Source organism: Dermacentor silvarum, chromosome 10 (assembly GCF_013339745.2).
Source record: "Dermacentor silvarum isolate Dsil-2018 chromosome 10, BIME_Dsil_1.4, whole genome shotgun sequence".
Lineage (NCBI taxonomy): Eukaryota > Metazoa > Arthropoda > Arachnida > Ixodida > Ixodidae > Dermacentor > Dermacentor silvarum.
The window spans coordinates 11,515,644-11,540,188 of NC_051163.1; the positions used below are offsets into that span (position 1 = coordinate 11,515,644).

General features: G+C 50.5%; 1 protein-coding gene across 1 annotated transcript in view; it reads left to right on the top strand.

The window, feature by feature from the left end:
* LOC125940848 (uncharacterized) overlaps positions 1-9,890 on the top strand; it is a 62,347-nt gene extending 52,457 nt beyond the window's left edge. The window contains exons 8-9 of the mRNA XM_049657456.1: positions 6,168-6,280; positions 9,751-9,890. Of these exons, the coding sequence (XP_049513413.1) occupies positions 6,168-6,280; positions 9,751-9,890 (253 nt within the window). The remainder of the gene's footprint in view (positions 1-6,167; positions 6,281-9,750) is intronic.
* Positions 9,891-24,545: the final 14,655 nt, after the last annotated feature.

Here is a 24,545-nt window from a genome sequence, read left to right on the forward strand (position 1 = left end):
GACATGGGTTTCGGGAACTCGGCGACGGCGTGAAATTTCGAAGGATCAGGGAGTATGCCATCTTTCGATACGATCGACGTGTCCGAGTATAGCAAGCTGCTGGGCTCCAAAGCGAAATTTCTTCAAGTTGAGTTGGAGGCCTGCCTCGGTGATGCACACTGCAGGACTTGTTCGAGACGGTACAGATGTGTGGGAAAATCTGGAGAAAAGACGACATCATCAAGGTAACATAGACATGTCTTCCATTTGAGCCCACGAAGCAGATTGTCCATCATTCGTTCGAATGTAGCAGGGGCATTGCAAAGCCCAAACGGCATAACGTTAAATTCATATAGGCCATCTGGGGTCACGAAGGCTGTCTTCGGGCGATCGGCAGGATCCATAGGCACTTGCCAATAGCCTGAGCGTAAATCGAGCGAAGAAAAATACTCCGCGCCTTGCAAACAATCCAGGGCATCGTCGATGCACGGTAAAGGGTAGACGTGTTTGCGAGTTCTCTTATTAAGACGGCGGTAGTCAACGCAAAATCGAATTGAGCCATATTTTAGGGGCGAAGCTCCTTATAGCGGCACCCGTTCGTCCCCGTCGTAGTAGGTAGCCACGTCTAGTTTTATGAATTGCTCAATAGATGGCGTTGTGTGTCCGTATATGTATGTATACCCATATATACATATATATGTATACGTATAGTATAACCGGAAGCCGACTTCCGCTTCCGGTTCCACTTCCGGTTCCGCTTCCGTTTCCACTTCCGCTTCCGCTTCCGCTTCCGGTTCCGGAAGCCAGCTTCCGGCTTCCGGAGAACGCTTCCGGCGTTTTATGAAAAAAAAATTCGAATGTTGTGTCCGTAGCGCGGAATCGAATCAGGGACCCCTCGCTTCCGAACGCGCGGCGCTAACCACTACGCCACGAAGCGCACATAGACACACGCACCACGATGGCAATAAATACCCAACATTAACGAAAGGCCGCGTTTCTAGCGCGTTTCTAACGCGTTTGTGCTAGCGCGTTACGGCCCGTGTAAGAAACTGGTGTAAGACGCTGTGGCCTCTCCGCCTTACCTTCAACGCGTTTCGAACGCGCTGCCCAAGGCGGTGGCAAGTCAAGTTCAAGTCGAGGAGCGTTTATGAATAGGGGGGGTATACTCTCTCAGCAGTCATGTGATGGCGTCGGCAAACGCGGTGCACGTTCCGGCATGTGTAAATGGCTGCGTAAGACGCTGTGGCCGCTCCCCCTTACTAGAGAGTACTGCCATGGCCGCTGGATAAAAAAAAGTTTTTTTTTTATCCAGAGGCCGTGGTACTGCACGTTTCTAACGCGTTTGTGCTAGCGTCCCCTTAAGCGGGAGATCCGATGATTCCCTCCGGAGCTTCGCCCACTCATCATCGTTCACCCCGTGGATATGCTGTGAGTTTTTTTCTTAACCAGGACTACAGGCGACGCCCAGGGACTATTAGAAGGTTGAACCACTCCACGCTCAAGCATTTCGCTTACTTGGTTTTCAATAACACGGCGCTCCGCGGGTGATACACGATAATGCCTCTGGCGCAGTGGTGCGTGGGTGCCGATGTCGATCTGGTGACGTACAGTCGATGTGCGGCCTAATGGGGCGTGTTGACAGTCGAACGTAGATTGGTATTTCCGTAGAAGGCTGAGAAGCTTCGAACGCTGCGTAGGGCTCAAGAGGGCATCCACTGAACTATGGAAGACGTCGTGCCTAGGCTGGGAACAATGCAAGCTATAGGTCAACGAGTTGACGTCTGAACAGGTGTCGTCAAGAGGCGCGTCAAAGATGGTAACCGAGTCGGCAGACTGAAGACGTCCAAGGCACTCGCCACGACGTAAGACGAGCGGCGTGGCCTTAGCGTTGGAAACGAGTAGTCACGTGCAGCCACCACTGACCGTTAGGACAGCGAAGGGAAGGGAACATTGTCGGCGAACAAAAATGTCCGATGGGACAAACAGGGCAGTAGTGTCAGTGGCGAAAGTAGAGCAGGCATGCGCAATCACCGAAGAGTGCGGAGGGATCGTAGTGTCTTCTGTAACGACCAGTTTGTCGCCGAGATCGTCAAGTTCATGTGGGCGGGTGTCGGGAAGCGGAGAAAATTCAATTTCGGCGCGAGAACAATCAATGACGGCCTGATGATCGGAAAGGAAGTCTCACCCCAAGATGACGTCGTATGAACAGGATGAGAGGACGACCAACTCGACTGTATACGTGTATCCTTGAATGACGATGCGGGCGGTACATGCGGCAACAGGGGTAATGCACTGGGAACTTGCAGTCCGGAGTGATAGCGCAGATAAGGGCGTCATTACTTTTCGAAGCTTGCGGCAAAGTTCTTCCGTAACTACTGAAACGGCGGCGCCTGTGTCGACTAATGCCAGTGTGGCGACTCCTTCAACAGATACTTCGATTACGTTCGTCGGAAGAGAGCGAGGCCTTGTGTGGTTCGACTGGAACGCAGTTCTCGCCTCTTGAACTGCGGTAGCTAGTTTTCCTGCTCCGATGGGGCCGGACGTCGCCGCATGGGGGAAAGTGAGCGGCGACGAGGGGATGGCGAGCGACGATCACGGGCAGAAGGAATGACGTTGCGCGTGGACGGCAAGTGCGAATCACGTGGCGGTGAGAAGGACGAAGCTGGCGAAACGTAGGAGGAGACAGGTTGGTCATGACCTTGAAGCCATAAGCGACGGCGACAGAGCCGTGCCACGTGACCAGGGATACCACAGAAGAAGCACACGGGGCGATTGTCGGGTGTACGCCAGGGTCCCGTGCTAGCTGGTGATGTGGTGGTGTACACTGGAGGGATTGGACGTGGCGGTGCAGCAAACGGTGGCGCTGAAAAAGTCGATGGGGGTGGTCGTGCTGCAACCTCGGCGTAGCTGAGAGGTACAGACAATGGTGGCGCTGCACGAGGAGACTGTATGGCTTTGGACACTTGTTCTTGGAGCATTTGACGCAACGGAGGAGCCAAGGACGGCGTAGGTCCGGGGACGGCGGTGAGTAGGGATAGCTGGCTGGCGACTTCGGAGCGTATAAATTCCTTGATCTCGCCGAGCAGATAGTCGTTGTTAGTGACAGCGGCTAAACTTGCAACGGAAGCATCGGGAACAGAAGAACGTCGAGTGAGCAGACGTTGCCGCCTGAATTCGTCGTAACTCTGACGAAGTTCAGCGACCTCGACCACGGTCCGCGGGCTTTTCGAGAGGAGCATTTGGAATGCGTCGTCTTCGATTCCCTTCATCACGTGACGGATCTTGTCAGACTCAGTCATCGATGGATCGACGCGCTTACAAAGGTCTACAACATCTTCTATGTACTTGGTGAAGTTCTCACCGGGTTGCTGGGAACGGCTGCTCAAGCGCTCTTCGGCACGGAGCTTCCGCACCGCAGGGCGACCGAACACTTGCGTAATGCGCGCCTTGAAATCTGACCAGGTGCGAAGGTCGGATTTGTGGTTGTGGTACCACACGCTCGCGACACCCGTTAGATAGAAGTTGGCGTAGCTGAGCTTCGTAGCCTCGTCCCATTTATTGGGGGCACTCACCCGCTCGTAGATCGAGAGCCAATGTTCGACGTCGTATTCGTCGGAGCCGCTGAAGATGGGAGGATCGCGTTGACGCACGGGGCCAGGACAAATCAATGTTGGCGGTGCCTGAGGTGTTGTTTGGCTGGCGTCGTCAGGCATGATGGCCGGCAGCGTCCGATTGCGTAGTTCCAGGGTTGGGGAAGTAGAACCCAGCACAGCTCCACCAAATATGTAATGGGGTTTATTGACGACTCAGAAACGCGACCGTCTCAGTTGAGCGTCGCACACCGAGAGCGCGAGCCCGTCTTCGTCGGCGGGCCGATGATGATAGTGCGTCCACAGGGCGCGCCAGTCACACAGGGCGCCAGTCTTCTTCGCTACACTAGTTCCATGTTGTTGTGGTGTCTGAGGGTCTGAGCGGCCAGGAAGGTTCCATGGCTGGTGCCGTTCCAAATGCCTGGAGAAGGAGAGGTCTAGAGAGATGAGAAAAGGGTTTTATGTACAAAGCTACATGATATTTTACAAGAAGGACTCCGTGATTTCTTTTACACTAAGCGCTCCATGGCTCCATGATGGACGGGCTCCAAAATCCTGTTCATGATGGGACACCGTGCCGCGGGGCTCCGCCTCCAATGTTGCTTGATGTCCCCCGCATACCAGGCAACGGGTGGCAACTTGGGAACCAAACGTCGACGCTGTTCCTACGGAAATGCTTGACGTTGGCCCCTAGCTAGAATTTGTGGGCATTCCGTGACGGTCAGCTTGTCAGGTGGTCAGGAAGGCGACGGTTGTTGTCATCTCGGAAGTTAGCTGCCACTTAGCGACGCACTAAGCCGATGATCCATTGCAGCTTGGGGTCCCAGATCTCGTATCGTCCGTCAGCTCTGGGCGGTCGAACAGCAGAAGAACGAAACATAATTGCTTGTCCATGAGTCTCAGGTGACGCTGATTCAGTCGCCAGCTCCCTGGCCTCGAGATGGCCATTGTCACGCGGTCCCGAAAGTCTGAGCCCCTGAGGCGTGCCACTTGTGCTTTAGAACTATGGTACATTCAATGGCGCAGGCTTCTTTCTAGGAGTCTTCAGGAGGACAAGCTTTTCCTGTGGCGTTCCACTTGCGCACTACACCAATCACAATTTATGCTTAAATACAAACAGCGAATCAGGCGGATACATAGTGCGAAGGGTAGACTACGATGTCGACACAGTTCAGGTCACGGGGATGAAGGAGAAGTGTGATGCTTGTGGAGGGAAGAATGGTGATGAGAAGTATAGAGAATGGGGAGAAGCGCATTGAAAAGCTGAGAAATAAGACACTGGAGCCTCGCAGGCAAGGGTACCTTTGTAGAAGCAGGCAGGCAGAATGCTAGACTGCAACGTACGTAGTAAAGCCTAATTACCTCACGCAAGCTAGGTGACTGCTTCCCAGAGATCAGGGTTGCCAAGTTTGGCGATTTCTCGCCAGATTGGCGTACTTTAGAGGCTCCTGGCGACCGAAAATAGCGCTTGGCGACTTGTCCACTTTCTGGCTACTTTTGGCGGTGGTAATTGCTATGTGTAGAGTCCGAATCGCATTCCCCCGACGGCTTCATCGAAGCGACGGCACCAAACGGTTGAGCTCGAAGACCATGCTTTTGTATCTTGCAAGCTCCGGAAGCGAATTCAGGAGCTGAAAATGCATCATGGCCGCCATTTGGTCAGTGGGCCTCTTCGACTTGTCCTGGGCTATGCAGGATTGCCCGAGATCTTTCATATGCAACGCTTGTTGGCTGGAATGAACGGCTCGGGCAGTCCGGGACTGTCATTGACGGATAATTGGACAGGGCCAAGCAGCTTCCTCTGAATAACAGGAATTAACCAATTTTAAAGGCTGTGCTTTTGCGTCCTTCGTAGGGCGGAGGCAATAGGTGGTGTCCTAATAGGTGGTGTCCAATAGGTGGTGTCCGCAGCGACGGTTACCTCTATGAGAACCCCGAAGACCATGATTGTTGGCGCCAGAAACGACAGCAACAACTGAAAACGCGCCATGGCAACCATCAAATTACAGGTGCCAATATCTATGTGACTATGCGACTGCGTAAGAGGGAGAGTAGAACGTGTGTGACGTCATACAGTTCGCACGGGAACGCTTGAAGTGAAGTCATAGTGGTGTAAGAACAGCGTGCAGCGAGTTTATTGTACTGAAACTGGCGACACCGCTTCGGCTAAGAGAAAGCACGCAAGTGGGCGGCAGCAATTATCAAAGAACGTCGGCTGGTCATTATGGTGACTATTGATAGTATAATATTGTGATAACATTTGTTTTGGTATGTTATTTTTGTTTGCCATCGGTGCAGCAGGAAACTACAGGTCTTTCTCGCCTTCTTCTTTATTATCGCGTCAAAAAAGGCAGATTGTTGGTTTGCTGCACCGTGGCAAATTTTTTGGCTAGCAATTACAGCTTTTGCCGCAGTTGGCAACCTTTTTGGCCAGTTTTCGGAATTTTTCGATCACTTTTTCTCTCGAAGACCTGGAAACCCTGCTTGGCAGAGATACATATAGGGAGCCATTAGCAGTCATAATCATGATACATCAAATAAAAGGCCGTGAAGATTTACTTCGAGCACTAACACTCACTGCTGACTATTCTATTCCAGAAACTACCCAATCACCATAATGGTGACCACTACCCACACCTTCAAGTTATTTGGTGGTTACACTGTAGGACCGTCTTCGTGGGGTTTAGAGAAAAGACCCTACGAAATGGCAAGTACAAATTGTAACACTAAATTAAGCGGTCGTTTCCACTCCACTGCTGTTGCGGTATATATGTGAAATTTGAATGCGACGTCGTATACCAAAGCTCGCCCGACCCCTTGAAGTCTAGAACGTTCTTGGAATATCAGTCTAGCGACACCGTTTAGTGCTGGGGACCTATTCGCAAGATTCTGTAAACCAACCTGTTCTATGCGTCATATTTACAGATTTATACCAGTATGGTGTAGTTCCGTATATGGTTGCAATATGCCGTAGGTGGCACGGCATGCCTTTATTAGAAATTTCCGTGATGATGCCACCAATATGGTAAAATACTGCGTAAGGCCAACAATTGAAGACAGCCGCGAAAACGTTTTAGCTTGTCGTAAGCTTATTGCCCCTTATGGAATACCGGGTTGCAGCAACTGACCACGTTGGACCAGTGAGAGACCAGCGAGAAGCTCAACACCTTCGCGCGTATTGGGCGTGCTAGACATCAACATGGTTGCATACACTTCAAGGGCTGGCATGCCAGCCTAATACCAATAGATGTCCATGAAAGCGGCAGCTACTTCAATGACGACACGTTTCACTTCTGACCTATGGCCGCGATTCCAATGAAAGATGAATCAGCCAATTTTAAATGCGTTAGAATTTTTATGCTTACCCGACGAGAAAAGCCGTACGTACGTCTATCCGTCCATTCCTCCCGTACGACGATTGCTTTCAAGACAGCGCCCGCAGCAGTGACCAAATTCACCTTCGTGCTGCCTCTCGCTTCAACACGAGCTACGCGGTGAGAAGGCGGACCACACGAAGCATATCAGCACTCGCCGCACTGAGCCCCCATCGAAGATCGTTTTCACGATTGGGGCGCGCTTAAACGCGAACTCGGCGACGAGGACACAGAGCACACGGGGCTGTCAGCAGTCGGTGCTCTCTGTCGCCAATCACGGATCGCTTTCAAGATACGGCACTCGCGAACGCGCCAGACGCAGCCGCCGCCTTACTGCGGTTGATCACGGTTCGTAATGGTTGACGCGGATGGATAACGCGTTAAAGAGAAATAACGGCTTATAATGATCGGAACGTCATCTGTGCACCTGGCGCCGCCGCCTGCAGTAGTTTTCTTGCGTCATCGATTCACCTTGCGCAGCATCGGCGGCAGTTCGTGTCCGCGTCGGCAGGAGTTCCCTTGGCCCATGCGCCAGTAACATGCCCAGTAATTCACGTAACTGAATAGACAAAATTTTAAATGCGACACACTTTAGTGGCCCGGGCTGTCGGCGTGTAATGTGATCTGATGTCATCGTGGTCACTGGTGGTGCACTGGCGGTGCGTGTGCTGGTACCGGCGCAACGCAAGAAGGCGCCATCACCCCACAAGCGCTCGATTTCTCCTCACTCCAGCGCTACTCCACCACCCCATGAGGGCGCGCCGTGTTGCAGAAGAGAAGGAACAGGACTTTATAAGCAGTTGGCGGGCTCCGGAACTTCCTTTGTGTCATGGACGCCGAACTGCAGGCACGCATCGAGCGACAACGCTGGCGCATTACTGCTTCGCCCTTCCCCAGGTTTCACGTTAGTGGAGCTGCATCAGCGCTGGATTTGAACTATCTTTTTATTTATTCTCTCGCTTCCGCGTCGCCCGCTTTTAAGGAGATATTGTTACGTGTTACGTGTAACGTGTCCCTGTATTTACAGAGAAGATAACGGAGGCCAAAATAGCGACGCTATATCCAGTGGGAACCCATCGTCTTCCTTCTCCACAGTGTAACCACACTGTGGCGGCGGATGTTCAGTATCATCCCCCCCCGGCAGTAGAAGCACCGTCCCGGTGCTTAAGCTACACATCCGCGGTGAAAGGTGTGTGGTATGGCTTAAGTCTCGCCACGTGAATGATGTCACTTGCAGTTGACGATGACGCCGAGAGGTCGGCGGGGATGATTTCATACGTGACATCGGTCACTTGTCGCACCACACGGTATGGTCCAGTGTAGCACGACAGCAGCTTTTGCGAAAGGCCCACATGGCAGATGGGTGACCAGCGAAGCACCACATAACACGGAGAAAAGTGCACGTCGCGATGGTGGCAATCATAGAGGCGTCTTTGATGCTTCTGTGAGGCCTCGAGACGGATGCGGGTGCGCTGGCGCGCGTGGTCGGCATGTGCGATTGCGTCGCGGGCGCATTCAGTGGCTGAACGTGCGCGCGAGGGCAGCAAAGTGTCCAAGGGCAACGCGGGTTCCCGGCCATATACGAGATAGAATGGTGAATAGCCGGCGGTGTAGTGACGCGATGAATTATACGCGAACGTCACATAGGGTAAATGAAGATCCCACTGGTGGTGGTCGGCCGCAACGTACTTCGACAGCATGTAGGTGATGGTCCGGTTGAGCCGCTCCGTAAGGCCGTTGGTCTGTGGGTGGTAGGACGTGCTGAACTAGTGCTTTGTTGAGCAGGAACGGTATATGTCCTCTAGAACTGCCGAGAGCAAGCTACGGCCACGGTCAGTGAGTAATTGGCACGGAGCACCGTGCACTAAAATGTCGTAGAGAAGGAAGTCAGCGACGTCAGTAGTACAACTTGTCGGGAGGGCTCTGGTGATTGCGTACCGCGTAGCATAATCAGTAGCGACGGCGACCCATTTATTTCCGGAGTCCGAGAGAGGAAATGGTCCAAGAAGGTCCAGACCAACACCGAAAAAGGGTTCGAGTAGGATGTCGATTGGCAGGAGAAATCCAGCTGGAAGTGTGGAGGGCTTCTTCCGGCGCTGACAGGGCTCACAAGCGGCAACGTAGCGCCGCATGGAGCAGGCGAGACCCGGCCAAAAGAAGCAATGGCGTACACGGTCGTATGTGCTGTTACGTTCGGCGACTAGCGGAGCAGCGTGCTTGAAGGATATTCTGATCGCCTGTGACGAATCGCTTCGGGAGGCTTAGAAACGTCCCGCCGGGAAAGATCAGCGGCGACACCATGCCTATACACCTCTCAAGGAATACGTGTCGCCCGGGCGCCGACCACGACAATAGGAAGAGGAGACTCTTGGAAAAGGTCTGCTACTACGACGCTTTCTCACGGCCGCTCGACAGACCAGCTGGCCGCCAAGGCCGTTCTCCAAACCCGTCGATGGCTGGCCCGTTCCGGGAACAACCGACGCGTCAAGTCTGGCGCGAGGCCACCTGTCTACGAGCGTCCCCTCCTTTCCGTGGGGGAGTGAGCAGTGTGTGCCCGAGGGCATTTCCCCGAAGGTGTTCGGGAAACGAAGGCGAAGGGGGAGTATGCACACCCTCGCCCTCAAGGCGGGCCCTACGTTGAGTCTCGGTAAGACCACAGTTTGGCGAGAGGGCATTTAAGCAGACTTTTGGCGGCTCTCTGGTGTGCTTCTACAAAGTCATGATAGACTGATGAGACGTAACGTCTCGTTCTCATACTTCTGATGTAAATACTGTAAATAAACCCAATACTCTTCGTTCTCGACGAGAACGTGTTCCTCACTTCAACAACGTCTTCAGCGTGGACGAGGCGGACAACGGCATGGGCCAACTACCCCTTAGGATATGCCAGACTCCAACTCTTACAGTGCACGAGACGCCCAAGTGCCCCGCCAAGGGAGCGTCGTGAAGTTGGCGGAGGACAGTCGAACGCAGGTGTGATGGAATGACGAGCAGAAGATCAGGGCCGTGGGGATCGAAATTGCGGCGGTATAATGTCTCCTCCCTGAGGAGAAACATCCGGAGAGAGTCGTCACCAGGCGTTGACTCCAGACAGTCGATGAGGACTCTCGTTGCCAATTTGAAGCAACTGGGACACAAAGAAAATGGAAGCGATGGCGTCCGCATCAACCGGTTCGTCGACGGGCTAGCGGGACAAACAATCTGCATCCTTGTGCAAGCGTCCCGTCTTATTTTCCACGGAAAAGGTATAATCTTGCAGGCGCAAAGCTCAGCGAGCGAGACATCCCGTTGGGTATTTGAGCGAGGTTAGCCAGCAGAGAGCGTAGTGATCAGTGATGACACAGAATGGGCGTCCGTACAAGTATGGATGAAACTTCGCAACAGCCCACACAAGAGCGAGGCACTCGCGCTCTGTGATCGAATAATTACGCTCGGCGGATGATAGAAGTCGGCTGGCATAGGCAATAACGCGATCATGTCCACGCTGGCGTTGTACTAACACTGCTCCTATGCCGTGACCACTGGTCAGGACCCCAAGAAAACGAGACGTCTTTCTTCAAATGTCGGTAAGGGGACGTGCAATGGTCGCAAAATCTTTTACAAAGCGTCGGAAATAAGAACACCGCCCTACGAAACTACGAACGTCCTTGGTAGACTTCGGGACAGGCAAGTGCGTAACGGCGCGCGAATTTTGGCCGGATCAGGTCGCATGCCTCTGGCATCCACGAGGTGTCCAAGGACGGATAGTTGGCGGTGAGCGAAGTGAAATTTTGACGAGTTAAACTGGAGACCGGCCCGGCGGAACACGTCAAGAATCGCTGAAAGACTGTCTAGATTGTGTCGAGTGTGACGTCGTCCACATCGCACAAACAGGTGGACCACTTGAACCCCTAAAGCGAAGAGTCCACCATTCGTTCGAAGGTGGCGGGCACGTTACAGAGACCGAAAGGCATCCTTGAATTGATAGACTGTCTGGGGTAACATCTTTTCTCTCGGTCCATGGCGTCGACGGATATCTCCCAGTAGCCGGACCGTAAGTCGATAGAAGAAAAATAGGTGGCACCGTACAGGGAGTCTATAGCGTCATCAATGCGGGGCAAAGGGTAAACGCCGTTTCTTGTGATTTTATTCAAGTGGCGATAATCTACATAAAAGCGTCACATTCCATCCTTCTTTTTGACAAGTATGACGGGAGAATCCCAGGGACTACAGGAAGGCTCGATAATGTCCTTTTCAAGCATCTTTTTAACTTCCTGTTGGATAACAGCTCGTTCCGACGCAGAGACACGATGTGGACGTCGGTGTATAGGGTTCGCATGGCCAGTATGTATGCGATGGATCACGACGAACGGCACAGAGCTTCAGCTTTATCAGGTGTAAGGTCAGAGGAAACCATCTTCTCAATGTCGAAGTTACTGCCGTGAGATGACGTCACGGTATTGGCTGAGCTGAAGCTATCTTCAACTGTGAATGGCTCGACCTCATCATCCTGCAGAGGAAGTGCCGCGGAAGTTCCTCACCACGGAAGTGCCATCAGATACAGCTGGTGAGGAAAACAAGTCGAAGTGTGTCAGAGTGAGGTGGTAGGCGCATAAAATCCATGCAGCTCAAATGGCTTGGAGGCGGGTCCACAGGGTCGGCAACAAGAGGTGAGTCAAGGCGAAGGGAGCTGGCCGAACAGTCAATGAGGGCAGAATGATTGGCAAGGAAATCCAGACCGAGAATGAGTTCATGAGAGCAATGATCGATGAAGGTGAATAGAACGACGGTGCGTCTCTCAGCAATGGTGAGTCGGGCGGAGCACATGCCAACAATAGCGACAGTCCCTCCGTCGGCGACTTGTACAGCTCGATTCGGGGCAGGCGTCAGAACTTTCTTGAGCTGACGGCGAAGAGGAGCACTCATAATGGACACATGCGCCCCGGTGTCAATCAAAGCGCACACAGGAACATTGCCGACAAAAACGTCCGAAAGATTCTTGTTCGTTAATTGGCAAAGTGAAGCGAGGATTTCGTGCCAATGTCGTCATTGCAGCTTCACCTCCAGAAGCTGCGTTGTCTAGTTTGCCGGTCGGGGGTGCGGCGAGTAGGTCGAAGAATGAGCACGGCGTGACGGGGGCGAACGAGACTGACGGCGAGAGGGAGAAGGCGAGCGGGAGTAACGGGGTCAGATGGTGGGTCGGGCATAGAAGGATCGAAGGAAAAGGACAAGGGTGGTAATCAGAAGAAAAGTGCGTCGGAGAAGTCCAATGCGGCCGCAGTTAAAACAAATCGGCTTGTCATCCACGGTTCGCCATTCGGACGGGTTGCGCTGTCCATAAGAGGAGTAAGAAGAGCGGGGTGAATATGTGCCGTGAGAAAGAGGTTCCGAGCGCACGGAACGAACGGAGTGCAGGCCGACGTTGGACAACTCTTTACGGACGACGGCCTGGATCAAGGAGATCGTCGCCAGAGAATAATCAGGTGGCGGGAATGAAGGGGCCGCCGGTTGTGCTGCTTCGACCTCACGCCGAATGATGCGGGTTAAGTTGTCACACCGCGAAGGCTGGTGGAAGAGGTTGTCACAGGCTGACGTAGCAGCTGTGTTGGGAAGTCGCGTGATGTGCTGGGATACCCGGCGGCTTTTCACTTTCGCACAAAGGGCCAAGACGTCGAGAATGTACGACCCGTAGGATTCGGTCGACGTCTGAACACGTGTGGCAAGGGCCTTCTTGGCAATGAGTTGGCGATTGAACGGATTGCCAAAAAGGTCGCGGAGCTTCTCTTTGAAGATGGGTGTGCGTGTAGAGCCACAAAACGTACAACTCTACGAGTTCGGAGACTATTGGCCATAGTGACGCTCTACTTACGTTCCATGAAATTACGGCACATTACAAAGGCGAGCGGCGACGTTTTCCACCTCCCCATCCCAAATTGAGTAGAGCACAGTCCCGTACGCTCAGGATGCTTCAGACGGGTTCATACCCATCGAGAGGCTCCCTGAGTAGACTACACAGATAGATCCTCATTGTCCGGATTGCGGGGAAGAATTCTGTACTTTAGCCCACATGCTCTGGCAGTGCCCTGTGTTACACGGCTTCAACAACAGCGAGCACTGGCAGAAGGCCATCACGAGCACTAAATAGGAAGACTAGTTCAAGGCTATCCGAGGGCCCGTGAGAGAGCAGAGAGGCATGGCCTGCCGGCTCCAACATGGGCTTAGGCAACAGCTAGCCAGGGGCCTCTCTGGGGCTCCAATGGCTGGCTCCTCAGGACCTTAATAAAGTTCTTTGTCTGTCTGCCCCCCCCCCCCCCGCCCCCTTAAAAAAACAAAAAAAAAACCTTGTGTTTCGGCGTTGTGACAGTGGCACATAGAGTTCAATTCTTGCTGTGTGCAAGATTGCAATGACATTATTTCCTGCTATAATAATCTGTTTTGTTTTGCTTTCGTGGCGAGTACAGTCAACCACAAAAGTTTGCGGACCACGCGAGCGCGTGGCCAAGAGCCTCTTCGCGACACTTCCGCTACGTCACCAGCGATCGACAGCAGCGCTACGTTGAAGACGCATCCCTCCTTAAATCTATGGCCTGTCTATTTTCGCACTGTGCGCAAATATTTTCTACCTATCTCTTTCAACGTGACGCGCTCTTTGTTAGCCAGGGCTACTTGCTTATATTCTTAGAGCAGAATATCAGTACAAGCAATCAGACAGCGTATTCTTCGGCTGTTGTCAGTTCTATTTTCGCGTAGCCACGCTGTTTTTTCTTTTTTTTTTTCGTGAGTGCGTGAGTGAGCGGTGAGGCAGCCATGGGACACAGATGCTTAGTCAGTAGGCAGAATTTTTCCGTTCCTCCCCCATCGCTAAGCTGACAGTAGCGGCCGGGATTTGATCGCCTGCGCCCAGGTTTTGCTGCGCAAAGCCCGAACCACCGCGCTGCTATAGTGGTTACATTTAGAAAAATAAGAAATAACCGGGTGCGATGACTCTTTTTATAACCCTTTGCGACACGGCGTCCTCGTTTGGGGACTCGAACTTCGGAGGCGCGTCCCACGCCACGTGTTTCTTCAAATGACCTAAAACTCAGTGTGCACATTCGTGTCCGCTTCCTGATGGTACAACTAGCGGTCAGTTAACTTCATTGTCCTGCGTATTGCTGCAGATGATCACTTTGCTGGAGACACTACCATGTTAGACAATCGTTCGACGTGCCGCGTTCCAAGACCAACGTCAAGAGTATTTTTTTTTCTCCGGTCGACACGAATACAACCGAAAAAGCAAGTGTGCATGCGTTTCGGGCCTAATAGTTGATTCTTTTTATGCAAGCATTGAAGCTGACGGATTTCAGAATAATTAGATAATGAGTTATACGCTAATTAATTTTTTTACTGAAACTCGCACAAAACAGCACATTGCTTCGTCTTCTTTCTTGGAATGTAATAGTGAGCGTCTTGAAATGATGCCATGCGCATTTGACGCATTTGCAGACAGTGCATCATAATTCGTGTCTGAAGGGGATGAATTTATTCACAAGACATTTACAGAAGTGTCATGAAACATAGGTCTCTCAATGATCTAGTAGGAAGTGAAATGTCCGCCGTTTTCTAGCACCTTATTGATGCGTGTGGGCATCGACTCGTACAAAGATTCAGTAATCTCCGGTCGACCGCGCAGGCTTTCCCATTCTTGTGCGATCGCTTGCCACAGCGTATCGGCCGTGCGGCCGCGGTTGGCTCGTGTGGACAGCCGTTTCTTCAACATGCCCCAGACATTTTCTATGGGATTCAAGTCGGCGCCACATGGAGGCCACTCAAGCTGGCAAACAGCATGTTCTTCTAGCAATGACTGGACGATACGTGCTTTATGGATCGGGCTGCGGTCGTGTTGAAAAAAATAGCAGCCGTCGCTGAAGGGACCGTCCAGCGCATACGGAACGAGGTGTCTAGTGATGACGTCGCAGTACCGTGACGCAGTGAAGGGCCCTTCCAGACGCACAAGGGGACCAAGGCCATCTTTGCTGATTACTCCCCACACGCTCACGGAACACCGTCCACTGGATAGAACACTCTGTGTGTAATTAGGCAGATATCTGCAAGAAATAGCATACAATTGGGTTCCAGCGGCGCGTCTAAAAATGTTGTGATTCCTCTTGCGTATGAACTTTATAATGCTGTTATAGAGTTGCAATAGAAAACGTGCAAACATCATTAGATAGTACTGAAAGACCCACTGGCAGCTTTTAATTAGCTTCAGAGTAAGTAGTACTATGAAACAATCGTTAATGTTTTCAACATAATACCACTACAGAAAAATCTCGTAATGTCCAAAAGCTCATTTTACGTGAAACATGTTGTGATGCAGAATTAGCTTCGTGAATTAACTGCCAATACACTGTAAACACACCTGCAGTTTAGTGGACGCCAAACCCGCTTCCGTTGGTCCCAGCGCGTGGAAAAAGTTGACTCGTCGCTAAAGATGACATCGCCCCATTTCTCTGTTGTCCAATCTTTCATTGCTGTAGCGAACATGAGTCGTTCTTGTAGCTGGCTGTCTGAGAGGCAGGGCTTCTGTGCTGCTACGAAAGACTGCAGGCCAAGCTCACTCAGCCTTCTTCTTACAGTCTCAGACGATACCGTGAGCGAGAGCGCTTCTCGGATATCCTCTGCACTTTGAAAAGGATCAGCCACGATGGCGGCCGTAATCAGGCGGTCCTCTTCCTCAGTCGTGGCCCTTGGACGCCCACTGCGCTCCATATCTGTGAATCTGTCATCGTCGCGGAAAGCTTGAATAATCCTATTCACGGCAGTCCGGCTCCTGTTGGTTCGGCGGCAGATTTCGCGCTGAGGTATTCCCTCTATAAATAAACGCACAATGTGCCTTCTTTCGTCAAGTGGAACACGCAGCGGCATCTTTCCAAATAGGCAATCACCACGTGGCCTGAAGCAAGTCTACTACGTTTTCAGCGACTGATGCGAAGATGCGCCTATGTGTGAAAGAAAATTTTCTATGCATCCGCTTTTTCTTTATTTTTGATGACAGTGAAACACCTCCCTACCCTTTCTCTCAAGACGCAGAAGCAGCAACACTCATTGGACCAAGATGCTGCCAACCAAAGTGCGCCAGTAAACGTCGCGTAAAAAAATCGTCGCAGCGCTTCGTGAAACTTATCTACCCATTGGCACACCAGTCGACAAAGGTTGCAGTGATTGCTCCGATACTGCTATCAAGCCAGATATGTGGCGGTCTTATCGCAGACAGCGCTCTGCGTCAACACAACGAACTAACAATGTCATGCACGGGAATAAAAAATTAACAGGCAGGCGAGTACCAAGAGGGCTCATATCCGGGAGAGCGCCCCTGTCGCCGCTAGGTGGCGTACCGCTAGGTGGCGCGGATAGGCAGTCTGGCACGCGCTCGCGTGGTCCGGAAACTTTTGTGGTTGACGGTACATGAGTTGGTCGAATAGAATCACCTGCACGTTAAACAATATTATCATGTTTGCTAGTTTAGGTCATAGCGTTGTGCGTGTCGATTATAAACCATTTCCAAACGGCGTTAGCGAAGTTACGTAGCAGCACTTGCCGGTGCAAAAGGAACCTGCAACGTAAGCATGAATTGAAAATGGAACCTCGTGCCATTGGCTTAACAAAGTGATGTTTCTAAAATATATCGGCTCAAGCTCCGCTCATATGATTTACACGCGCGTATACTTTTTTGGGTACCAGCAGAGCCAATATCAAATCAGAAGCAATATCAGGCGCGAGAGGAGATAGCTCAAATCAGGCGCAAGAGTAAATAGCGGGGGCTCAGCCGGCCGGGAGTAAGGAGGGGCCGTGCGCTCAAAAAGACGACGACGCTCGAGCCAACGAGGTTTTTTTTTTTTTTTTTTTTTTTTTTTTAACACACTGACACAACCCTCGGAGACTGAGCCCTTAACAGCTCCGCTGTAAATGCTTATGCTTTCGTCGCCGCCACGGAGCCCCGGCAAAACACATCCGTCTACCACGACTGCCACCGCGAAACGGCGTGAGCGCGCCCTGTCCAGGGCAGTGTGACATCCGCGGCGCCGGAGTAGGGTGGCCGGAGTTTGCAAACTCAAATAGGTAATCTAGTAACGTTGGTTACGCGTTCATTGCGTGTGTTTCCATGCCCTGTTTCCATCTTGCACAAGATAGAGTACCAGAGCAGGACAGTAGTCACAGATCGTTCGGCAATCTGTGTACATCAAGCACGAGCCTACATTATCTGCCCTTGAGTTAAACGCTGTTCCATTGGTGCAGGGAGCCTACAAAATTACGACATTCGTTGCGGCTCCCTACACTGCAGTCGCAAATATAGCGCCACCACGTGGCTTCATTTCCAGTGTGACATCGGTGGCTTCACTCACGCGATGTTTTGAGTTTGTAATGCAGGCCGCGGTGGCTCAATGAAAAAACTGAAAACATCAGAAGGTTATCAACCGATAGCCAAGCATAATGCCGCATGTTACGGAGCGTTACAAGTGCCAAGCCGGTTGGTGCAAATACAAAGCAGGTTGATACAAATCTGATGCCTTTGTTTAATTTCGCCAGGCGTACGTGGCCGACCAATGGACAAGTATAACCACAAACGACAGCATCACGATCATGCCATCTTACACCATGAAGGCTTACAGCTGGAAAACAGACAAATATTCTTCTTACACAAGCTACACAGATGGCTGGTGGTTGTTCCTGTGGTACACGCCCACAGTGCAATCGCAGGTGAGAATTTTTTTTCCTCATTCTATTTCGTATCACGTGTAGAAACGTGCTCATCAAAGTATCAACACGTGAAACAAAAACTTTGACTGTGTAATTTGTGGCGTGTAATTGAATAGCGGTTCGTCGCGGCACCCACGGGCGCCGCATGCGCGGCCGTTTGCGCATGTGCGGAGGTTGCCTTAAACAACGTTGCAGCGTTGCCGAGGTGGTTCAGAGCGTGAGACGGGAGCGTGGCAGAGAGGAAAGGCGACGCGAGAAGCTCGTTTGGACCTTTTTTTATCGCATTGCTATACAATGCCCTCTGAAGATCCCTAGGCGTCGCCACAATACCCTCTTGACTGTAGTAATTATCCGTGACCCCCCCCCCCCTCCCCCTCCACGAAAGCATTGCAGATACTGCAGAGCTTACCTTTATACTTAAGTGCAACGGCACAGAGGGGACGTAGATAGAATTAGGAGAGACACTCAGCAACAGGTAGCATGCGAGGGTTTATTAGCCACGTGCCTGCTCTCCCAAGATCACGTTTTACGGGACGCCATCGGGCTAAAAAGTATGTTCCACATCCGCCCACTGTGGTTCTTAGTGGCGCTGGCTAACACACCTAGGGAGAGATCTAGTAAACATAAATACCCAATTGGTAGTGCAACGCACGCGTAAACGGAGGTTGCGGGTTCGGCTCCCGCAGACGACAAGTTATCTTTTCGTCCACTTTCATTTCCATTTTCTTCATTATTTTCTACATTCCAATTTCAACTACACTTAATTTCCCCGATGCTTTTCTTGGCTCCATTGTATGTTGGCTTTATGGGGTTTTGATTAACAAAATCGAGTCCGTCGGTTCCCCTTCTTCTTTCGATTAGCCCAGAGGGGAGGTAGATAGAATGGTGGGGAGGAGGCATATAATGGGTAAAAGCGACGCAGTCATGAACGAGTGAATTGCCATTCTTTGCTCGCAGCTCGCATACGTGGGGAAGGCGGGAGAGGGAAACGGCGACGTAAGAAGGCAAGGAAACGCTACTACTAAACACGACAGAGGTTGCAAACACATTGGATAAATTTAAGTGCCGCACTTGACGCTTCTGCTATTTCTGAAACACCATGCTGTTTTTCCAAGCGGACAAGTGACGCAGACGCAAGGCCGCATTAAAGCACCGTAGTGTCTAGGCCACACTACGGAAGAGGCCGCCAGTCAAATGAATACTCGAATTGAATTCTGGGGTTTTACATGTGAAAACCACGATATTGAATATCAGGCGCGCCGCAGTGGAGGACATCGGATTAATTTTGAACATCAGGAGATCTTTAACGTCCCTCCAATGCACGGGTCATGAGCGTTCTTGCATTTTGTCCACATCGAAATGCGGTGTCCAGGATTTCATCCCGCGACCTCGTGCTTAGCAGCGCAACACTATAGAGCCGCTAAGCCAACGCGGCGGGTAAATCAACGCTGCTGTGCCCGCAGCTTTGCGACTGTGACGTTGCTCGAGGTCGCGGATTCGATCCCGACTACTGCATTGCCATTTCGAAGAGGGATAAATATGAACACGCTCATGTACTCAGATTTAGGTGCCCGTTAAAGAAATTCCGGGGTCAAAATTAATGCGTCAATTAATTAACGTAGGTGCATTGCACAACCCGAACGGCATCAAATTAAATTCAAAAAGTCCGTATTCCGTCTGCTGTTACAAATGCCATTGAGGAGTGCGTCGAGTAGTAGGAATAAGAAAAATGGCTTAATTTACATTATGTGCACTGGCCTCTGGTACTGAAGCCCACTCTATCAAGAGCATAATAAACGTCTGAGTTCGCCTCAGGTCACGTCATAACCACCCACTGAACCGATTGTGTCTTCCCAAGTTAACCCGACTAGGGAATCTGATAACCTTGGTGCGGCCAATCGGAGGGTTGTATTGTAGACTGGAACCGCGTTCAGACTCCGTCTAAATAACCACAGAGCTCACACCCGCGCACTACCACATCTCCCATTCTCAAAACATATCAGTCTGCCTGAGCATTCATTTGATAAAATACGTGTCACTCTTCTCCAGTCAGGCTTCCGCTCTTCTTGTGAACGGGAACAAAGAGAGTCATATTTTATCCACAAATTTAGAACAATCACGCACGGCATAAATGAACACATGGGAAACCTCTCGTTTCTTTGTCCATAAGTTAAATTAGCTAAAATCAGAACTTAATCCCCGCATAGGCAAGCCGAACACGTGTGTGATGTCGAAAGAATGCGCACTACCCCAGTGGGGGAGCGGACCGAACCACCCACATTATTGTGCCTTGCTTTTTAATTTCATGCTTATTTTGCCACGCTGTTACTATTATATTTGCAGGTTATTTCTTCTTGTTTCGTGTTTCTCGTGTTTTGCCCTTGCTTTTCAATTTCAATTTCATGCTGATTTCGTCACGCTGTTACTGTCATATTTGCAGGCTGCTTCTTCTTCTTTCGTGTTTCTCATCTTTCGCCCTTTACTTTGTCTGGCACGACCAGGTCCTGGTGTCTTTCCTTTAACTCTCCCTCTTTTTTTTTTTTTGCATGCTCAACTTAACATGACAGGCGTGTCCGTCAATTGTGCATGTGAAACACGCTTAACAGCGACCTTGCCCTCTGCTTTGTCTGGCACGACCAGGTCTTGGGGTCTTTCCTTTAACTCTCCAACCTTTTTTTTTTTTTTCATGTTCAACTTTGTTATATATCTCGCTATCTCTCCTTTCTCACCTTTTTTTGGCGCCTTCTTTCTCTACCTGAAGATATAAAAAGACTGTTGCAAGATTTTCCTGTATCCCTTGAAAAAGGTCGGTCCACCGACCGAAACTGTTGGGAAAATAATAAACCTAAGATAACCGCGAAGTTGTGCTTCTGATTTTCCTAAATACGCTTGGCCCATTGAAAAATCCAGTTACTTCTACAGCAATGGCTGCCAACTACTCCACTTCCAAGCGGTTATCTCTTCGCTTTCCTCGCATTCCGATAAGTTGTGCCATAATCGGAGACTCGACCATCAAGTACGTCCACGAGAACTTCAACCCCGTCGAACCCGGAACTCCAGGTTTCGTGTGCTACAGCGGCGCAAGGTTCCGCGATGTTCCAGGTCTCCTTCAGCATGTGGCACCAACAGTGCCGAAACTGGTGCTCCATGTGGGAACCATAGACATTGCGGATAATGGAGCGACGCAAGCCCTGGCGGAGCTGACACAACTCGTGAAGAATATTCGCCAACAACGACCACAAGCAGAGATCTGCCTGAGCCTGCCACTGCCTCGAGCCCTCAACCGCCGCCGCCACGGAGTGAACAAGCGGTTCGTCCACTGGTTCAACAGAGAAGCGTCGCGATATGTGAACCAGGTGCGCCGCCTCTGCCACCGAAGAGAGCTGGGACGCGGGGTCTTCTATCTAGACCACGTCTTCCAAGAGATGCCGCCTTGGAGGGTCATGGTCGCAGACGGTCTCCATCCCAGCTTTGAAGGCGTGGCGATGCTGGCGCTTCACTACAGACGCCTGCTGACCACCAAGACAAGCCGCTGGCATCCACGCCAGCAGACCGCCAGCCGGCATGGCGACCACCGCGAGTTCCGGCACTCCACAATGTGCCACAAATGCCGACTCGTCGCGCACGCCACCACCCCAGGCCCAGAAGTCCACCACCCCTCCAGGACCGCCTCACATGGCCTACAACCTGCGCAGCTTTGCGGACGTCACTCGGCGACCGACGCAGCCACGGCAGAACTGACAATTTCAGGGTTCAGGTACGGTCCGCTCCCCTAAACCACGGTCACGCGCATTTCAGCAAATCAGGAAAACGATTGAGAAACGCGTAAAGTACAATCTTCACAGCACGACGCTTAAGTCATATGCAGCTTCTAATTTGGTACCAAAAGGCTTGTGTCTAAAGCTAAATCCGGCAATGACAACACTAGATCGGCATGAGCGGGCACAGTGGGACAAAACACTCCATGAAGCGTCGCTTAATCTCATGAAAATAATTATTGACCACAGTGAACGCAAATCTCACGAACTTGAACAAGCTGAACACACACTGAAATGCAAATCAGATCTCAGCGAAATAGAGGGAAACGACCTAGTTGAGTATGAAAATAGGAAAATAGGGGAGACAAAAGAGCGTAAGCGTCGGAAGTTAGAGCGGGATGGCATACCTCAGACGATTTCCATCAGCGCGAACGTCCCTGCGACCACCACAAGTATTAACAATGGCGTAGAAACAACGGTAGTTAACCTTTCATCTGCCCGGCTAACGGCCTCCGCAATTAGTCTTCTTGCTAAAGGCCTTACATTCTGTCCGGCAAGCGGTAAATTTAATGAGTTTCAGTTTTATCAGGATTTGGATAATTTTGCCAGAAATCTTCGCTTGCGGGAATATTTTCATGATAAACCAGCCGAACAGCATTCCCCGGAGCATCAGGAACAAATTGGTCGCCACCAGATCAGAGGGACAGATATTTGGAAATGTATATATCCGCCGTCCAAAAAGATATCATGAGAGCCTGCTCAAAAGTGAAACCCTTTCGACAAAACTTGTCGTACGAAGAGCGCAAATCGTTGGACTCGCTGAGCCGTCGATCAGATGTTGTAATTAAACCTGCGGATAAGGGTGGCGCAATAGTAATATTGGATAAGGTCGACTACCTGAAAGAAGGATATCGACAATTGGAAAATAAGGACTTCTATACGGAACTCACAGAGGACCCCACTAAATTGTTCGAATCAGAAATATGCCGCGAATTAAATTCACTGCACAAGGAGGGGAAAATATCTAGAGATATGCTTAAAGCAATGCTGCCGATTCAGCCAGCCCCTGGTCGTTTTTATTTGCTACCCAAAATCCACAAAACTAACCACCCCGGTCGCCCTATTGTCTCAAGCAACGGCACGGTAACAGAAAGAATTTCAAGTGCCTTAGACTTCATAATTAAGGACATAGTCCCGACCATTCCATCTTACATTCAAGACACCAACCAATTTCTTCGCACAATAACTGGACTAGAGATCCCCAAAGAAAGCTTCCTGGTGACAATGGATGTAGTATCCCTATACACAAACATACCACAAGCAGAGGGCATTGGTGCGACAGTCAACGCTTACATGAACGCAAACACGCCTGTAAGTCTAGACGAGGACACGCTGGCAACGCTACTGCGGTTAGTACTAGGATACAATAACTTTGAATTTGACGAGAAACACTTCCTCCAGATAAGCGGAACGGCAATGGGCACGAAGATGGCTCCTAATTATGCGAATATTTTTATGGCATCACTTGAAGAACCTTTTCTTGCGGCCAGACCTTTGAAGCCGCTCATCTACAAAAGGTTCTTAGACGACATATTCTTTATTTGGCACCACGACGAAGAAAGTCTCCTTAAATTTGTAGCAGATTTTAATTCAGTTCATCCGTCAATCGCTTTCACTTACAGCTATTCTAAATCAGCTGTAAACTTTCTTGATGTCACGGTACAAATTAAAGATAATCGCATATTCACAACCTTATATAAAAAGCCAACAGACCGCCACCAATATCTTCATTTCAAAAGTAGCCATCCCGTATTCACAGGCCCACCGATACCGCCGCATCTGCTCTGACGAGAAAGACTTCCAATGTCATGCAAAGGAACTCAGAACGGCCCTGGTGGCGAAGCACTACCCGGAACGTATTGTTGATGATGCTATAAGCCGAGCACAAGCCTTAGACAGAAATGAAATTTTGACGGGCTCAAAGCCCCGCCATCCGAAAAACCAAACCAACCTTATCCTCACCTACTCATCTACATTACCGCACGTGAACAACATCCTAGCCAAACACTTTAATATCATTCAGCAGAGCACACGTTTGTCTTCAATTTTCACAGAGCCACCCCGAGTTGTCTATCGCCGGGGAAGAAATCTAAGAGATATCCTCGTCAGAGCTAGGACAACCACGGTTCAAAACATAGAATCAGGCTGCAGACCTTGTGGTAAACCCCGCTGCAAGGTCTGTAAGCACATGACATCAACCTGTCTTGTTAAGGCTACTTCCTCTGATTTCGCATTCAAAATTAAGGAACCTCTAAATTGTGACAGCAGCAATGTGATCTACATGCTCCATTGTGAAGTGTGCGACCAACAGTATATAGGCCAGACTGGAACCGCGTTCAGACTCCGTCTAAATAACCACAGAGCTCACACCCGCGCACTACCACATCTCCCATTCTCAAAACATATCAGTCTGCCTGAGCATTCATTTGATAAAATACGTGTCACTCTTCTCCAGTCAGGCTTCCGCTCTTCTCGTGAACGGGAACAAAGAGAGTCATATTTTATCCACAAATTTAGAACAATCACGCACGGCATAAATGAACACATGGGAAACCTCTCGTTTCTTTGTCCATAAGTTAAATTAGCTAAAATCAGAACTTAATCCCCGCATAGGCAAGCCGAACACGTGTGTGATGTCGAAAGAATGCGCACTACCCCAGTGGGGGAGCGGACCGAACCACCCACATTATTGTGCCTTGCTTTTTGATTTCATGCTTATTTTGCCACGCTGTTACTATTATATTTGCAGGTTATTTCTTCTTGTTTCGTGTTTCTCGTGTTTTGCCCTTGCTTTTCAATTTCAATTTCATGCTGATTTCGTCACGCTGTTACTGTCATATTTGCAGGCTGCTTCTTCTTCTTTCGTGTTTGTGGTGTTTTGCCCTTGCTTTTCAATTTCATGCTGATTTCGCCACGCTGTTACTACATTTGCAGGTTATTTCTTCTTCTTTCGTGTTTCTCGTCTTTCGCCCTTTACTTTGTCTGGAACGACCAGGTCTTGGTGTCTTTCCTTTAACTCTCCCTCTTTTTTTTTTTTTTTTTTTGCATGCTCAACTTAACATGAC